Source organism: Lathamus discolor, chromosome 4, assembly GCF_037157495.1.
Source record: "Lathamus discolor isolate bLatDis1 chromosome 4, bLatDis1.hap1, whole genome shotgun sequence".
In the NCBI taxonomy this organism is placed as follows: domain Eukaryota; kingdom Metazoa; phylum Chordata; class Aves; order Psittaciformes; family Psittacidae; genus Lathamus; species Lathamus discolor.
The window spans coordinates 105,074,600-105,092,836 of record NC_088887.1 but is presented as its reverse complement, the minus strand read 5'-3'; the positions used below and the strand labels follow the sequence as shown (position 1 = coordinate 105,092,836).

Below are 18,237 nucleotides of genomic sequence, written 5' to 3'. Positions count from 1 at the left end.
ATCTTGGCAGGATTTTTTAATTAATAAAAGATACTAAATACATTTTTTCTCTTGGTTTATAGGGATATCTCAGTGAAGACCAGCTAAAAGCTTTGAATGCTTATAGGCAGTTAATGAGTGATAAAAAGCAAACTCAGATACAGGAAGAATTCAAGAAGGCTTTAGAGTCAGCAGCAGAGGAAGAAAATGGTTGTTCCAAAAGAGATGTGTCTACTGTATGGAAATTGTGTGTGGTAGACTACAGAAAGCAAGAAAAACATAAAGGTTAGTACTTGGAAAATTATAAATTACTTTTATCTAAACATGGTAACTGGCCAACATAGGTAGATTTGAAGAGTTCTAGCATGTGTGTTAATACAACACACAAAAGTTTTATTCGGGTTTTGGTTTAGGGCTTTTAGGTGGGAAGGAGTGTTGTGGATTTATTTTGATTAAAAGCTTTCAAATCAGCATTGCATAGCTAATACATCTTAATCTGATATTATCAGGGGTGATGCTGAGTATCTGGCGTCCACTGCTAGATGTTTATTCATTGCTAAAGGAAGGCAGTCGGTACAGAATCTACCATGTGTCAACATCACAGTCCAAAGCAAGATCAGACTCAACTAATATACAGTTAACAGCAACAAAGAAAACTCAGTATCTACAACTATCAGTAAGTGGTTTAAATGCATAAAGATATATCAGTAAACTGTATCAGTCTTATAAAGTGTCTTATGTAAATACTTTAAAATGTTGTGTTTCTTCAGGTATCACAGGAGGTGCTGGCACAGATTTTCTTTCCAAGGCAGGCTCTAAACTTCACCAGTTTGTCAGATCCTTCTTTTCAGCCACCATGTGCTGAGGTTGATTTAGTCGGAGTTGTCATTTCTATTAGCAGAACAGGTATGCTTTGGATCACATTCATGTCCTCCCATTGAATAAGTAGTAAATTTTTTATTTCAAAAGTCAAAATTATCTTGGTGTTGTACCTGCATCTCAGGCCTGTGAAAACTTGCTAATATAGTTCCTCACTGCTATATGCTGGCAGATAATTCTGTTTTCCTAAAGAAAAACTGTCCTCACTTGTTAGCTCAGGAAGAATTTAGAAAGGGAGGATCTAAGCTCAAGAGAGGCTTTTTTTTTTTTTCATTCCATAAATTCCGTAAGTTCTCACATCTGTGTTCAGCATCTGCAGAAGTAGCATCCTGCATGTGAGCTCTCTTTTTTTGTGTGCAGTGTCTTGGAATGCAGGCGCTGGAGCTCATGAGTAGGGACAGGTGCATACTCTTCTATACTCTTACAAATGAAAAGGAAAAGCACAATAGGAATATTGGTTTTTAAACACTGGAACACAGACTTTGAGTTGTTTTCTGTAATTGGTAAGGAGAGGGAGTAGAATATGAATGAAGCAAGAAACATCTGTTACCATGCAAATAGGCGGTCATACTACGTTTATCAGTTCTCTTTCAAGATGTGTGTGACTTTTTTGCAGTCAAAAATAGCAGTAATCAACCTTTACTTGCAGATTTAAAAGTTTAACTCAGACTTTTTTTTTGCTTTAAGGTTTCACTACTATGGTGTACTTATCTGATGAAAGCTATAATTTAGTGGCAGTAAAGATCTGGACAGATCTCAGACACTTTGCTATTGAAGATATAGTTGTCCGCTGTGCATTCATTTCTGCAAGCAACCTTCAGTGGCAATCAGAATTCAGATCAGAAATTCCTATGCTGTTGGCTGGAGATCTTTCTGTATTCTCCAGCAGTCCAAAGGAAAGCTATCTTCTAGAGAAGGTTAATGGACTGAGAAGTACAATAGAGGTAAATCTGTATAGTTTAATTTTAGGTACTGTTGTGTTACATTTTTCACCAAAAATTCCATTTGTACTAAGAAATCTTTAAAACAAGTATTGCACATAATGTTGATTTTGAAGGTGGGAATTTGGTACTGGGAGACAGAGTAGGATGTTAATGCACTTTTCCTGCACATTCCTGACTCAACATATCACCTGTTGAATGTCTTGGTTTTGTTTTAATTTGGTTGTTTTTTTAATTCTGCTTAACCTACACTGTCTTTAACATGTGCCACAGAATCTTCTCTGGCTAGCAAAAAATACTGTACGTGTCAATAGGGAATCTCTCATGGACAGTTCTGCTCTAGCCTTTTAACAGTTGGAATTTACTGTCTTGCTCACTGAACATATTCAATATTGAATTGTTGATTTAATTTATTATTTCAGTTTTCTAGCTGTGCTAAATAGCATGTCCTGGTCATGCATTCCCACTTCTTGAAAAATAAGTTTAAATACAAAAGGATTTTTTTCTTGTTAACAATAAGTGGAGGCTATGATACTTCCCTCCACAGAAAGTGCAGCAGTCTTAAAAGTTGTTGGTTTGATATAAAATGAACTTCTAGTGGGATTATGATGAGAAAACAAAGTCCTGAGTACTTTGTGAGCATACAGTATTTACACAATTTGAAAGCAACTATTCTGCGTTGTAAACTGTTTTTTCCTTTATAGAATGTGGCCTCCTTTTGCTCTGATGCAGAAAGTAAATTAATGAATCTGCTACAAAGAAATCTCTTGCTTACACCCAGTTTAACTAAAAGATGTGGCTTGGAATGCCCCTCTCCTTTCTGCAGCTCATGTGCAGAGGATAAAAGTTTGGTAAGCTTCTGGTGATTAATACTGTGTTTATACAGACAGTACATACAGTAAGGATATAAGCAAGTTTTACACTGGTAGCTGTGGGGAGTGGTCTCACTTCTCAGTCAGCTCCATACATTCTCTTCAGGGCAGTGCAAGATGATTAGCTTTCTCTGTGCTTATTATGCCCCAGGAGGAACTGTAGGTTATTCTTCCTCCGCGTGGTACATGAAAACCTCCCTTTGTGGCCTATGTTTTCACATCACACTTTAAATATTCTGAATTTTTTATGAGTAAAATGAGTCATTCTTTCCCTATAGATGGTTTATCACTTCCTTGGTCACACCGTGAAGATTATCTGACAGGGTGTCACAGGAGGGAAAAATCTTGATTTTCACTTTTTTTTTTTTTTCATAGCTTTCTGCAGTTACTGTCTTTGCTTAGAGAATTTACCTCCTGGTTGTCTTTTCCTAGGTATTTTTCACTATTTCTAGGATTAAAAGGGGAGAGGTATCACCTAGTTAATATTTACATTTTATACAAGTCTTTACAAAGATAGAGTTAAATAGTACTAGAGTTTCCCATGATGGCTGCTGGTGACAAGTTGTTCGTGATGTGAGTACTGAGTGCAGTTAGAACAAAAGTCTTTCTTGCCACTAGTTGCATCATTCTTGCACTGGTGGTATCAATTCCTAGGGACTAAATTTAAGCTTATAAGGCATTCTTCTCCAATTCAGAGGGAGTGCTAATGCCTAATTATGAAGGTTTTGTTTATATCTGTTTATTAAATATGTTAACAGAATTAAAACAAATGAGATGTTAAAGGTTCTCAAGCATATATTTGAATGATTTGTTGTGCAGTGTCTATCCTGTATTGTTATCTTCAAGGTTTTTGGTCTAAATTCTATCCCTTTCTTTCTTCACATTTTTTTCCTTGTTTTCTCTACTTAACAACCGGTTGAGGATATATCCAATGCCATAGAAGACTTAGCTCCTTTTTTATGAGTGCTTTGATTTCCTACCACCTGGCAGAGAAAAATTCCCATACATTTAGCTTAGATCTCAGAAACAGATGTTAAGTTTGACATGAATGACAGGTTAAAACTTAAACAGGGGAAGTTTAGATTGGATGTAAGGAGGAAATTCTTTCCTGTTAGGGTGGTGAGGCACTGGAATCGGTTGCCCAGGGAGGTTGTGAGTGCTCCATCCCTGGCAGTGTTCAAGGCCAGGTTGGATGAAGCCTTGGGTGGGATGGTTTAGTGTGAGGTGTCCCTGCCCATGGCAGGGGGGGTGGAACTAGATGATCTTGAGGTCCTTTCCAACCCTAACTATTCTATGATTCTATGACATAGAGGGGAAAAGCTGGTACAAAAATGCGGTTTTGTGGAAGTAATTGAGGAAGCTAATGAAATAGGACATTCTGTTCAACACAAAACTTTTTTTTTTTAACTAGATCTCTTCTAAAACTGAAATAAAGCATCCAAGCCCTCTGTCAACTAGCACACCAAATATGAAATTCGTCACACGAGGGTCAGCAAAAACATCTTCACCTGCTACAATTAATGATGACCATCCCAAAAGCAGCAAGAAGAGAAAAGCCATGGACTTCCTTAGTTGCATACCCGCCCCTCCACCACTGATTCCAATGTATTCAGGAATTTCTCCATCTTTAAAAAGAGCATTTCAGCCACCACGGAGTTTGGGTTTACAGCGTAGCAATTCATCAAAAGAAACAAATCAGAATATTGGTCATGTCACCCCCTGTAGAAAGCTGAGAGAAAATGCCCATCTTCCTGAGAACGACCTGGTTGCTGATGAAGAACTTGCAATGATTAATACACAAGCACTCATGAATAATTTACCAGAAGAAAAGAAGATTGAGTATGTAAATGAAAACAGCAATACAATAGCTACTAATTTGTCTGACAATCTTTTACCCAAAAATAATTCCAGGTCTACTAAGCAAGCAAATAACTCATAAAAAAGCAGTTCTGAAGTAGCTGAGGCTCTTCAGAAGGATGGAGGAACCTGACAACTTGTTACCAGCCCACAGAATGCTACAGAGACAAAACCCCTGAAAATGCTACTAAATGCACATGTACAGTACTGTATATATTTCAAATTCAGTTTATTTTTACACTTTGTACCTTAAATCCTGATTGTATTTAATAAAGCTGTATTATAAAAACAACATTTCATCTGCAAAATAATTTGGAGTTGAGTAATTATTCATTTCTCACACAAACATATATTGTACAATAGCATCAGTGTGGCTGAAGGTCTGATGACACTTTTTAAACCATTACTTTGATTCTTAAATTACAGCAGGATCTTTGTTTCAGTCTAAAGCAATCACTTTTGTTACAATAGCTCTTTGGCTGTCAGAAGTGGCACAGGGCATAACAATTCTGTTAGGTTTATTGTTACCAAACATTACACTTTAATTCAGAAATACAGCTCTGTAATTGTGACACAGTTCTTGTACTTTTCCCTTGGAACTTTCCATATAGTGCTAAAATAGGTTTAGAGGACAGCTATTATTTGATTCATAGCAAAATGCCATACAGAGTTATTAATGATAGATCCTTGGTCAGCATTTCCAAGGAGCTCCTCCTTAAAGAATCACTTGAGGCCACAGTATCATGAAAGATAATCAGATGTTTAATTTCATCACTTCTGCTAGGAGTGAGTCAGTACTTGAATTCATTACTTCGTTCTCATTAATTTAAACTTCTCAAAACTGGAGTTTCTCCACTGGAGAGGGAAGCAGTCCTGCTCGACTGGCTGCCAACTCCACATTTTAGTTTGTTGTCAGCCTGCCCTTTGCCTGCTGTTTCCCACCATACACAAGTCAAAGGAGGGAGGATGTTTCAGATCCAGGGCCACCCCCAGCTCCTACTCAACAACTTTTCAGGGCTCAAGTGGCAAGCTGGGAATGGCTCCTGCTGCCAAGCTGGACATTGTAGCAGGCCTGGAGAGTTGACACAGGTTTGCCGATAGTTCTGTAAACCTCTGTGCAACATGGCAGAGCCAGGTTCCCTAGACCCCTAGGTCATAATTAGTTACAGTGATGTTATTACTTCTTTAAATGCAGCTTGAGTAGAAAATGCAATTCATTTCACACATCTACTCTGTCCTGAAGAGGGCTTGTCTTGTGCCCTGAAACAGTAGATTTCTTTATACCTTTACGCTTCTTGGCTGAATTGCTAGATGAATAGCAGCTCTACCTGTATTTCTTAACAGCCAATGCGAGCTGTCTTCATATCCTACTGCAAAATAACTCACAGCTGCCCTGTTTTATAAGCACTGCTTAATAATCCACACACACTTAAAAAATAATTGCCATCACAAATGCTGCGTTTCAAAAATGTTTCATGAGGCATCTTGATGAGGGCATAATCAGCAGAATTTAACTATGGATAAAATCCCTGCAGGATAGCTTCTCACCTATCTATCAGTCAGTGGCTTCTCAGCACTCAGCAGAACAAGGAATTGATTTTTTCCCTTAAAAGAACATTCTTTCCCCTTTCTGAAGTAATTTCTTTGTACCAAGTTAGTTTGGGTATTTGGTAGACTTGTGCTTCAGCTACTTGGATCTGCTCCTGTAGCTCTGTTCCTACTTAGAAGCTAACAAGCACTGGCCTGATACTAATGTTTCCTTTTAGAAGCCCCTCTGTATGGACTTGTCTCAGGACCAGGTGAACTCCTATGTCTTCAGGAGAAATCCTATGGCAAGATAAAGGGCTCCGTTTGGTATGTTAAAAGTTTCACCTCCAGGCTGGTGAAGCTGTTTGGCTCCACTAGAGCTGGGGTAAGAAAGACCAGCATGTATCCAAACAGCAGAGATGGGAATAGGGAACAGCATCAAATCTTGCTAAAATCTGTTAGAGCTGTCTTTTCCACCATTCACTTTGCATCTCTTAAAGTTGCAATAATGCTCTAGGCAGGGTGGAGTGGGAAGATATGAAAGGTTATACAGCCAGAAGTATTAAAATGTCAAGAAATGACAACTGCATGGAGAAGGAATTGGCCACATGGCCTGTAAGAAAGAAGGAATTAACTTAGGAATATTTGTTGTTATCTATTAGGGACGGAGAGTGATGCAGGAAACCAAAACCAAACAGAACCCATGTGGCACAGCCACTAACTATCACTGTAAGCTTGGATGGATTTTCATGAAGGAAGTGGGACAAGAGGGAGTACAGTTTGTGCTGGAGATAGTGCTCTTAGATTGGTCATGCAAAGCTGTGAGATCATAATCCAGAGGCATTAGAATATTTCCAAGAAATAAAAGTAATTTAGAAATATAGTAGAAAAATACAAGAATAAAAAATAGTTTAGAGAAAAAGATGTACAACTAGAGACTTTTATACCCTGATAGTTAAAACCCACTGGGGAATCCACCTCTTCGGTTAAAAGGCATATTGCTTGTATGCGCCACGTGAGGCCTCCTGTTTGAGAGGGCTGGAGGTGGGCAGGAATGGGCACCCATGCTGTAAGCTGCGTTTGGTTCACGGGACCTTCTTTCATCTCGGCGTGGTTTTTCGGACTGAAGAACACTGTGGAAGGTAACATTGTGCTCGTATTGTTCCTTCATCTGTTGTATCTTTTGTCGAGGGACGTGATGAGTATTTCTTCTGTAGAGTCGACATTAACAGAAGATACAAGTATTTAGCTGCCTGTGTGTTAGAGGTTATCTGAAGCTTGCTACAGTTCCCAACATGTTCAGAATAATGGCTCACAACCACGCTGATCTGTTTCTGGCCCTGTTTTCCCAAACTGCTGTATTCTTCCACATACTTCTTTAAAACATTATGTCACAACTGAAAAAGGTAACCCGAGTATTACTGTGGGTAGCCAGGGCACAGGAAGTTAGACAAATGCTTTGAAATGACAGTGCCATGTAGAAGACCTCTGTATTATATAATGCATATATATAGTGTATATATAGTTTTCTGGAGTTTAGTGCTAATGGCTTGATAGCCTCAGGGTGAGCTTTTGTACATCTGGAGAAATGCAGGCAAGGGCTGTAAATAGCCCAGGCACTGGCTTAAAATCACCATGTATAGTGGTTAAAATAAGGTTGCTCTGTTTGAGCACAGGTGTGTTAAAATCATACCTGATGTGGTTCAGGCTCCAGGGTAAATGACATGTTTGAGAGGGAGGGGAGCTCAAACACGCAGGGCTTCCTGGATAGACCAGAAAGAGCTGCATTCTCTCAACACTTAAGTAACAATTGCTTTTCCCAAAGACCACTCCAAATTTCTGTGTGTTTGCAAACTCAGAATATCTTTCGTTTTGCCATTTAACTCTTAACAAGTTAACAATTTGTAATTGAGGCCCTGCAGCAGGCAGTGCCCTCACCCATGCCACCTGCGCCCAGTAACCAGCACAAACTGTATTGCTGGTGAGGATGCAGTGTGGGACCACAGGGGAAGCAACCATCAGCTGTCCCTGAATCATCTGCCAAAGAGCTCCTCCAGACCGAGAATATTTGGATTAGCATTGCAGTGCTGCTGTAAAAAGCCAGCTTGCTTCATATGATTAATAAAGTACAAGCTACCAGGTAGCTCAACCTATAATAAGGGATTAGTAGTAAAATCTGCCTCTGCAGCAATGCCCTCCAAATGCTCCTAGCTGGTGCTGGTGAAGCAACAGCTGACACTTGCAGTTGAATGCTAGGGCATAAGTGCCTTCACCTGCCTTCAGCCCCAACCTGTCCACTGCCACCTGCAGTATCCTGCCTTACCCTGAAGCCACAAGCACTGTGCAGGGCCACCACCCTCTGCTATGTGTCACACACAGAAAGGTGCAGCACTGATTTTTAACTTCAGTTCCTAGCTGGCACAAAACAAGTCAATTGGTTGAGATTAGACACCTGTGCCCTGTTTTCTTGCAGTAATAAGTTATAATGTGTTAGCTACTGGATCTAGTAGATGGGAGTGCACTATTCATTCACTGTAATGTACTTTACATCGGGTTGGTTAAAGGCTAGGAAATTAGCTTGCATGGATTTTTTTCTCAGTGATGTAACCGTTAACCCTGCAGCCACTAGCAAAACATACTTAGAGTTGTATTTGGCTCCCTCTGTATCCTACCACATCACGCAGCTTTGATATATTCATTATATCCCTTCTGTGTCTGCATGTTAAGATCTTTATAAAGATCCTCTAGAGCTCCATTTATTGCCCACACTCCAGCACCATACACAATGGTGTTACAGCAAGACCATGTTTGTTACGGTTAGATTTTTTAAGAACAAAAGCCTGAGTATTGTCTGTAGTGCTTGGACATCTTTTAGTGCCCAAAGAGAGAGAGAGTGCTGCTCAAAATACAGAGTGAAAATTAGGATGCCTGCCCCAAGAAGCTTGCAGTATAAATACACGCTTCAGGGGGGTTGCTTTTTCTACTGCCTGGCTCACCTCATAGTCAGGCTTTTTCAGGGCTGAGTTCACCTCAGGCCAGGTACTGAGTAATTGACGTTTTCCAGAACAACCCTTCTGTTGTCCTTTGCTAGGTTACTTTTTTGCGTGTATGAAGAGGAAGAGGGCTGCCATTTCTCAGACCACATAAATAAAACAAGAAGCTGTCTGCTATATCGAAGAGATGTACCTCGTCAGTTCTTGAACATTGAACTTCCAGGGTGTGTCTGGTTCTTGGAATACAACTTCATATCCGTTTTCACGTGCCTAAAGAAGGACACAGAAGAGTTAGATGCATGGCTGCCAAGCTCAGGAATAGCCAATCTTCCAGACACCCAGAGATTTTATCTAAGAGATGTACCACATGTATCAGGGGCCAGAAACAGGAAGATAACGATGACTCCCACCAAGGTGCTGCTCTGAGGCCCAGCAAGTTTGTTTTCTTACAGTCAGAGGGTTTGGGTCTCCCAGGAAAACTTGCCTCAGCCTTGCCCCAGTCGCTATCCCCCACGGCAATGGCATCCTAGCACTTGAATACTTTGGAAGCCACCAATGGTTCAAGAGCTGCAGGTTGGCCATGCAGCCTGGAGCTCCCAGAGTGTGAGGTCAGCATCTGTCAGATGTGCTATTTCCAGCCACCGAGTCTACAGGCTTCAGGTTTTTCCAAGGTAGAGCAATGCAGCGTGTTGCTTTATATTTATGTACACACACACAAACGTACATATATGTATTTAATACAGGGTTTGATTGCTTTTGTCTTCTCGGAAAGGTGTCAGGGAAGCCTGTTCACCTTTTTATACTTTGCCCTTTTATACTGTTTACCTTTTTATACTGTGCTCTCATGTGCTTCTGAGTCACCCACAAGCACTCTTAACTGCTGCTGGGGTGACATGCCCAGGCTCTCCAGCACCACTAGAAATCCCTGCCTCTTTTGTGCTCCCCTTACAGGCAACAGTTACACACAAATTTCTTAACTGACAAGACCATAACCCAAGAATAGAAGTGAGAGCAGACAGGCCACAGTACAAAACTGCACTAAAATACAGCCATCTTTGCCAGAACTCCTGACAAGAGATACCAACGCACCTTCAGAAGCTCTTTATGGTGTACTTCTTGCAAATCATGAACTAAAATTGTAAGTAAGTCATATCTTGTTGCGTTTGTCAACAATAGGTTGGGAACTGTTTAATTCATGTCACTGCTGAGGAAGAAGATGACATCCTGATTGCCAAGAAGAGGGCAAGTTCAAAAGACTGTTGATCCTTTCAAGTAACTTTGCCTTCACTGAGCTATATAGCGGACTACATAAAACAGCTACACTGGCACTTCTTCCCCTACTTCGCCACAATATCAATCCTTAACTATAATCAGAGAACTAAGGGAAAATGGAAGTAATTGTTCTTAGCCACATTAAGAACCATTTCAGTCAGATCACCTCATGAATGTCATAGCTGAGCATATAAAAGCAATAAATCAGAGCTTTCCCTACCATTATCACATACGGCTTCATTTCCCAAGCATGGATGTTGGTATTATCAATAATAACCGGGCTTTTCCCATTCTTCATTGCTTTGCGTGCTGTAATGTAACACATTAAGTAAAGCTAAAACGTATTAAGTAACAGGCTGAGCCAGATCTCACTACCACAGCATCCTTTCTTTGCCCACCACTAGCACCCTTGTTTCCCCACCATTTGGTGCAGCTGCCACCCAAATGGGAGCAGTGGTTGTGCCCCACAGGTGCTCTCCTAGAGGAGGTGCTGCAGCCGCTGACTCTGCTCAGTGGTACAAGCTGAAGCTCTCATAAAACATGCTTAGCAGTATTGTAGCACCATGTGTTTGAAACAGCTAAAAATGTCTGTCATTTGCTAAAGATCCCTTCTACAAGATCTGAAAGTATGTTTGCCATTGCTAGAAATGAGTTCAGAGCACAGCCTCAAAAGCACATTACATTTTTCTTACTGAGGGAGAGAGCTGGGTTCTTTCATTCTCAAACTTATAATTAGGTGTGCAAGTTTTCCTTCTGGCTATCACTAGTTGCCCCCCTGCAACACCCCTTCCAAGTCAGGACAGACATGTAAGAAGTTACAGCCCCACGGCTGTGGTGCATACAGCTGTAATGAGCCGCCGCTGGGCTGGTTATCTGCAGGCCAGCTGCTGGTACCTAATAGTCACTGGTTTACTTATTAAAATAACATCTATCAATCACCAACAATTCTATCATTTATAAGCCAGAAGAAATAAACTCAGAAGTGGTAAATGTACTTTCCTAATCAGTACCCATGAACTGTAGTATGACACCACTTCCAGATATTTTTTTGGGGGGGCTAACTTTAAAGACAGACTGGAAAGCAAAACTGTTCTCTAAAACCCCTGGATCAAGTTCAGTCACCTCTCTTTTGGTTCCATTTGTGTGCATCCTCTAGGAAGTCAGGCTCAAACACATATACGCCATTTTCAATGAAGAAGTCATCAGTACTAAGAACTACAGCACCGGGATAGTCACGTTTCAGTTGTCTGAAACAAAAGAAACATAATGAAAGAAGGATTAGCATAGGCTAACGAACAGCTTTCACAGAGCCCATCATTAACACACACTTTATGAGTGCTCTGCAGATAGTGATTCATTTGTAAAACCCCAGTTTAAAGGATCTGACAGTAATGTCATCAGTAGGTGGACACACAGAAGGAAAAGAATGGAGCTTAAAGGTGTGGCCCTGATTTCTTTAATCCAGCAGAGAAATCTACACCAGACTCACAACATGCAAGTCTTCAGTCACGTCATATATTCAGCTTCCTTTCTGAGTTAGAATCATAGGTTAGGATTGGAAAGGACCTCAAGATCATCTAGTTCCAGCCCCCCTGCCATGGGCAGGGACACCTCACACTAAACCATCTCACCGAAGACTCTGTCCAACCTGGCTTTGAACACTGCCAGGGATGGAGCATTCACAAGTTATCTGAGAAGGTATGATTGTAAACACAAAACCCCCAAACCAAACCTGCTAATCCCACGGAAGTTGAGCTCAAAAGACAACTTGATGGTAAGAGTTTTGCTGTAGAGAGATTTCTGAAGGTAACCAGGAGGAATGATCTGTCATTTAGTTAAGGCGGTCTATAACGGCACTGCTCTGGCTGGCTGGGATTTTTGGGTTTAGTTTGGAGTTTTTGAGTTTGGGTGGGGTTTTGGGTTGGGTTTTTTTGTTTTTTGGGTTTTTTTTGCAACAAAGCACATAATACTTTTTATTTTTTAGTTTGCAAACACGTACCTGAGTGATTAGCCAATATTTCTTAGTATTTGTTGCAACTTCATGGGTTTTTTTCTGCTTTTCCCTTGTCTCTGTTTTACTTAATCCTCCTCTTGTAGTGTTGAGTAGTTTTTATTTATTTTCAGCATTTAAGCAGGTTTTATAAACAAGTCTGAGCTGTCTGGATTGGCAGCCCCAAATACAATAGCAGGGCAACCCCTCTTCTCTTCGCACCAGTGTGCAGCCCACAGCGATGCTCGTTCAGCCCTGGGATACCCATGGAGGGCATGTGGGTGTCCCGCTGTAAGCTGACCAGCTGCCTCACGGGCTGTGACTGGCTTTAGGAGGTGGAAGTGCTGGCTCATGGGCTGGTTTAAATACGAAGCATTCCTCTGCCAGTCCTTAGAGGGCATAAGGGAAGACCTTAGTGCAAAATTGTGTCCCCATTTTTGTGTAACCCAGATCTGTGTCCAGATTCTTCAGTGAAAAAACAAGTGTTATGGGATGAAATCAGGAAGATTTTATCTGCATAAAACCAGGGAGAGCCCACAGCATAATCTCACTACTCACTGTCTTCCTAAGGCTCAAAACATGTCTGGAAAAGAAAGTAAGGTCAGCTGAGGAACCTTGTAGCTCTCAGACAGGAATGCTGCTGCCCTGCTATCTCACACCACACATGGTCTCCAGTCCTGGGACTCGTTTCAGAGTCCCTGATAAACTTCTTCTTTTCCATCTCCATAAGCTGCAAAACAACTATTTCTCAATGTCTTATCTAATTGAGCAACAGCAAGAGAAAATGTGTCTCTAGGTTATCAGTGAAAAACAGCCACAGGCAGAAAAAATCTTAATTCCAGCCCTGCCCCAACCATTTACTTGCCATTTTTACCCTAATCTGCATGCCAGCAGCAGCTCTTCACTAGGATTGCACTTCGCATTTAGCCAAATAAAGGTCAGCTGCTGACTCTGTTCCGCCTCCACTGTAACTCCTACCATCTGCTGAGTAATTAATGCCATTTTGTGTTAGCAACCACGAGGCTCACGACTGTTGGGACTGGGTTGTAGCCACTGTTACGTATCATTTAGCACCCACATATTATCTTCCAGCTCTAAAGAGAGTTTACTCACATAATCACTGCTGGGCAACCAGATCTAACAAAGCCACGCTGCAAAGAGTTAGCAAAGAGTCAAATTATTTTGCTTTATTTTTGGTCCCGGGCAAACAATTCTTGTAATGAAAAGCATGGGAGCACCTAGTGCTCACCTGGTTACTCCTGTGCTGATGAACGGAGGGGTTCAGCTCTCAATACGATTCAGCACCTCACCTTTCCCTCTGCTCTACGCACCTGCATCACAGCCTCTTCTCTAAAAACTTGGCTGTGCTAAAATATGTGTCAGCCCTTTAGCTACCAATAGGCACATAGGATTGTACACATTAATGAAGGATCTCCAGGGTTGGTTTTTTTCTTGCTCAATGTTTCCTTTAAAAATGTTCTTGACCAGTGCAATTTTAAACGATTATTTTCTCAGCATACGCCTTAATGATTTTTTAACACGTATATATGCAGGATCGCATGAGGACTTTGATATTAACCCCTAAGCAACCTAAATAGTACATGATTATCTATAAACTCAGTCTACTGTCCTCATATCACTGGTAATTAAAGTAGATAAAACTTGTGCTTCAAAGGAGAAAAAATAGGACACAAAATGTGATAACAGCTATGAATTACTGTCACATTTGGGAACAGCAACATAAGAAAACGTTAAGTGGGGAAAAGGTGTTTTATCTTCTGCTTATTTTGCTGGTTTTCACTTTTAGCTTTCTAAAACACCCAAACTGACACTGACCACTTTCTCTAATCGCCTATTGCCTGTGAAGGTTTTTCCGTCCCTTATGCTTCCAAAGGGCCCCCAGATCTCTTTAGTATGTTCCTTCAGAAATAAGCTTTCTCTGACCTACACAGGCCCACAAGTGAGTTGAGAAGAAGGGGTTTACATAATCACATTGGGCTTCTAATCCCTGTATGCAATAAATACACCTGTATTTTAGCAAAATATACCCCAGCTGTGCAAAATGGGAGGATTTGTGCCCAGTGTTATTAATTATTGCATTGTAATGTAAATGCAGCACTGTAAAAAGAAAATTACCCGGTGCTGTTAGATCCATAAAGTGTAAAGCGTACCGAGGAGGAAAAGCAAAATGAAATCTCTGCAAGATCAAAGGGTACATATGAGCTATGTTTGCATTTCTTAAAAATAGCCATTGAACTTAAAGGGCTGCACTGTGATAAGCAGGACCTGTCAAAGGTTCACTATTAATTTGCCTACTTGGGACATTTAATTGCACAGCGTCACAGCTCTCTACCTTGCAGTAAATACAAAGTAGGATATGCTCTGTATCTTGCTAAAGATAAGTTTGCTGCTGTTTTGGAAAATACAAAGGATAAGTGAAGATGGAGAGTCCCTTTTACAAGCAGTTACATGGAAAAGACAAGGGGTAGTAGATAGAAGTTACTCCTGGGGAGATTCTGACTGGACACAAGAGGAAAAGTTTCCACAGTGAGCACAATCAGCCATTGGAATAATCTCCATTGGGAAGTGGTGGATCCCCCAACATTGGACACTTGTAAGATTCAGCTGGACAGGGTGCTGGGACATCTAGTCTAGGCCATGCTTTGCCTTAAAAGGTTGGACCAAATGATCTTTGAGGTCCCTTCTAAGCTGGTGTTCAATGATTCTATACTGCTGCATTTCCTCTTGATCAAAGCAGCACTGTAACAACTGCCTCAGTGAGTAGAGTCTCCTCTATTATTCAGCTATGATCTGTTCCCATGCTTTATTCCATTTTAAAGTCCCTTTTTTCTAAAGAGCATCTTCAGTGCTTTCAAACAATCATTTCAGATTTTAACTATATGCATAGACAAATATTCAGGATCTCAACTAGCTGGATGCATTAGAGTACTTGGGAGAAGTCACCATGATCACTAGTAATATTATTGGAGAGAAAAAAAAACCCATAACAGTATTCCATAGGCTGTCAAGTTTTTCCATCAGAAAAATCTGAAAATGGATTGATTTCTGATTTGAGCCGGGTACGCAGGTTGGAAGGAACATTTCCAGTGCTCAGAAGGCAACAGGATGGTTTGCTGGCTAGATCTCTGAGCCAGTAAATTCTCAGTCTACTTCCAATGTAACTGAGATCAAAATACATAGGTATTGACACCACATGAAACCACTTGCTCTGGTCACTTTTCCCGACGTAAAGCATTTCTGTGGCAGTTGGAAGCCTTTAGCTTCAGCAGAAAATGAGAACTATGAGATCTGGAGCACATGCCCAGCACTAGCACTGAAACGCTGTTGTGTTTCAGCAACCGCATGGTGAGGACTTGTCATTCTGACTTTGCCCTGCTCTGCCAGCAGCTCTGTTGGCAAAGCACCCCGCATGCCTGGGTGTCTCACCTACAGTGGGTAGAGAAGCGCAGGAGAACTTTGCATGGGATCAGGCTGCAGGTCACATTTGGTAAACACGTTCAGGAGAATCGCCTGTTAGTGTTTACATTGTGTTGCCTGGTGCTGCAGAGCTGAAGTCACACAATCACCGAATCATTTGGGTTGGAAGGGACCTTAAAGCTCATCCAGTTCCACCCCCCCGCCATGGACAGAGACACCTTCCTCCAAAGCCCCTTTCCAACCTGGCCCTGAACACTGTCAGGGATGGGGCAACTTCTCTGGACAACCTTTTTGTTTGCTTTTGCAAATAAATAATCACCTTCCTCCTCCTCCAGCAGGATCCTGCCCTGAGCTTTGCTGCAGTAGTTTTCAGCAGACATTGCGCTGCTCAGCACGTTGTGCTCACCAACACCAAGCGGGTACACAGCGTGGGAATGGCACATCTCAGAAGTTTGGTAGCACAGTCCTTCCACAGTGTAGGCAGAGTCAACGGAGAGGCAACAAATACTATTTTTACAGCTGCCCTTCGATCTGTGGGCTGCTCACCGGCTAATGCAATGGTATCATTAACAGGGACTAGAAACAGAGTAAGTTCCTCAAACGTTCATTTCGCAAGGGACTAAAACAATACTTACAACTGGTTTGTAAATCTGTCATTAATAATTAACCAAAAAGCACGTAGGTGAGTCAGTTATTTGCACTGCCTGAGAATATGGCCTCAAACCATTAGGCTCTGTAGTAAGAGAAGAACTTACACAACCTCTTTCGGGAGAACACATTTGGGTGTCAGTAAAAACACTGCATTGGGCTGTTCATTAAAGAAACTTGGTCTTGCCCAAGTCCTGTGAGGCAGAAAGCACAGTGTGAAGGAAGGACTGTAGTGACAAGAGGAAACTGTACATTAGCCCCGTGTTTCACACACCTTCCGCAGCAGAGCCCTTCCTTTGGCAGCCTGTGATCCCAGCGTGTGCTCCTCAGCCAAGCAGAGGAAGAAGACAGCGAGTGTTCCTGTTTTGATGGAGAGTGGGTGAGGTACTGGATTGTGAGATCTTGTGATACCAGACTGGGGCTATGCTGCATCATGCCCATTGCGGTGCCATCTCCCAGCACTCCCCTCTGGGGTTTTCCACTTATTTTTAGTCAGACTTGGAGCTGTTGAGGAGTGGACTGGTCTGCCCACTTTATACACCCTATAGGTCTGACCAGGAATGCTGGACACCATGAAAACACAAGTCAGAGTCATCAGTTTTCACAGTCACAGAGGCAGTGCTTTACTGTGTGATTAACCACGAACAAATCCAAGACAAAACAAAACCAAGCAAGCAAACAAAACCCACCACCACCAGAAAGGGACTGGTCTGGCACTTCTTAGAGAAGAAACAGCTGCCCTGGAGTGGTGCTTAATCCATCTTACTATAAACATCCCTTCCGGTACTGCTCACTCCCAACAACAACATTCACAGTTCGGTTACAGGCAGCTGCAGCAGAAAGGCTCTGAGCGGTTCCTGGAGGCAGAGGAGGTTTCCAAACGCCTGTGCTTACTCGTCGGGGGGTCCTGCGAGGCTCCCACCTCCCCCTGAGCCAGAACCAGCCCTGAGCCGGTGCCTCACCCGCCTTCGCGTGGTTTGTGACGGTGTCTCCTGCCCTCCCCCGGGCACCGCTCCCGGCACACGGACCCTGCAGAGGGGCCCGCCGGGGGCCGAGCCGCGATCGGAGCCGAAGGAGGAGGAGAAGGAGCAGGGCGAAGGGCTGCGGAGCCACCGCCTTACCTGGCCAAGGTGCTCTTCCCGGAGCCCGGCAGCCCCCGCAGCAGCACCAGCCGCCCGGCGAACCGGCCCCGCCGGGGCTGCAGGCTGAGCCCCCCCAGGGCCTGCACCAGCCGCTCATCCATCCCCGGCCCCGGCAGAGAGCGGGGCGGGAGCAGCCGGGCCCGGCCCGGCCCGGCCCGGCCCGCAGCGGCGGGGAGGAGGAGGGAGCCCGGGCAGCCGCTCAGGAGCCTGCCCCGGGGATCATTCCCCCGGCCCCCGCCGCGGCTTGTGTCGTCCACTGAGGGGGTGGTGGGGGAAACCCGCGCCCCTCGGTGCGGGGAGACCTGGGATCAGTCCCAAGCTCCAGAGACCTTCCCCGGCGAAAACGAAAGCTGTCTGAAGGAGAAGTATACAGGAAAGACAGGACATTGGCTGCTCTTACCGCAAAACCGTGCAGTTATGGCATTGGCCTTCTACCCGGAACATTAGCCCAAAGAGACATCTTTCATAACTTAAAAATCAAGATTAACTCCCAAATCCTCAAAAGTGGGAGAATATAAGCCAGTGCTGAAAGCGTTCAGTCCCCCGTGCTGCCCGTGTGTATTGGTCATACCCGAAAGGGAATGACTAAAACTCTTCCGAGGAGTGTAGCTATCTACAGGACACCAGATACAGATGGGGTTTTTTCTTCCTTCCCTCTTCCCCTCCCCGACTGTGATGGAGTCCACCCCACCACAAAGG

General features: G+C 42.8%; 2 protein-coding genes across 3 annotated transcripts in view; one reads left to right on the top strand and one right to left on the bottom strand.

The window, feature by feature from the left end:
- Window positions 1-4,820, top strand: part of BRCA2 (BRCA2 DNA repair associated) — a 25,363-nt gene extending 20,543 nt beyond the window's left edge. The window contains exons 13-18 of the mRNA XM_065678412.1: window positions 63-264; window positions 489-655; window positions 750-885; window positions 1,546-1,802; window positions 2,504-2,650; window positions 4,083-4,820. Of these exons, the coding sequence (XP_065534484.1) occupies window positions 63-264; window positions 489-655; window positions 750-885; window positions 1,546-1,802; window positions 2,504-2,650; window positions 4,083-4,610 (1,437 nt within the window). The 3' untranslated portion in view covers window positions 4,611-4,820. The remainder of the gene's footprint in view (window positions 1-62; window positions 265-488; window positions 656-749; window positions 886-1,545; window positions 1,803-2,503; window positions 2,651-4,082) is intronic.
- N4BP2L1 (NEDD4 binding protein 2 like 1) lies at window positions 4,741-18,120 on the bottom strand. Of its 2 annotated transcripts, none has more exons than XM_065678421.1 (5): window positions 17,939-18,120; window positions 11,443-11,567; window positions 10,541-10,629; window positions 9,242-9,318; window positions 4,741-7,266 (listed from the first exon to the last, which is right to left on the bottom strand). In XM_065678421.1, exons 1-5 carry the CDS (start codon window positions 17,980-17,982, stop codon window positions 7,011-7,013), a joined length of 591 nt encoding a protein of 196 aa, XP_065534493.1. In that variant the 5' UTR covers window positions 17,983-18,120; the 3' UTR covers window positions 4,741-7,010. The 2 variants fall into 2 exon arrangements, with proteins under 2 accessions (XP_065534493.1, XP_065534492.1); XM_065678420.1 differs by lacking the exon at window positions 17,939-18,120 and adding an exon at window positions 17,518-17,732.
- Window positions 18,121-18,237: the final 117 nt, after the last annotated feature.

Bases quoted from the DNA above. Each gene is read 5' to 3' on its own strand.
- N4BP2L1 (XM_065678420.1), bottom strand. From the start codon at position 17,639: ATGGATGAGCGGCTGGTGCAGGCCCTGGGGGGGCTCAGCCTGCAGCCC. The intron at 9,319-10,540 runs GTAGGGAAAGCT...GTCCTTCTTTAG, and splicing joins TGAAGCCGTATGTGATAATG to GCACGTGAAAACGGATATGA. The intron at 7,267-9,241 runs GTACATCTCTTC...TCGACTCTACAG, and splicing joins AATGTTCAAGAACTGACGAG to AAGAAATACTCATCACGTCC.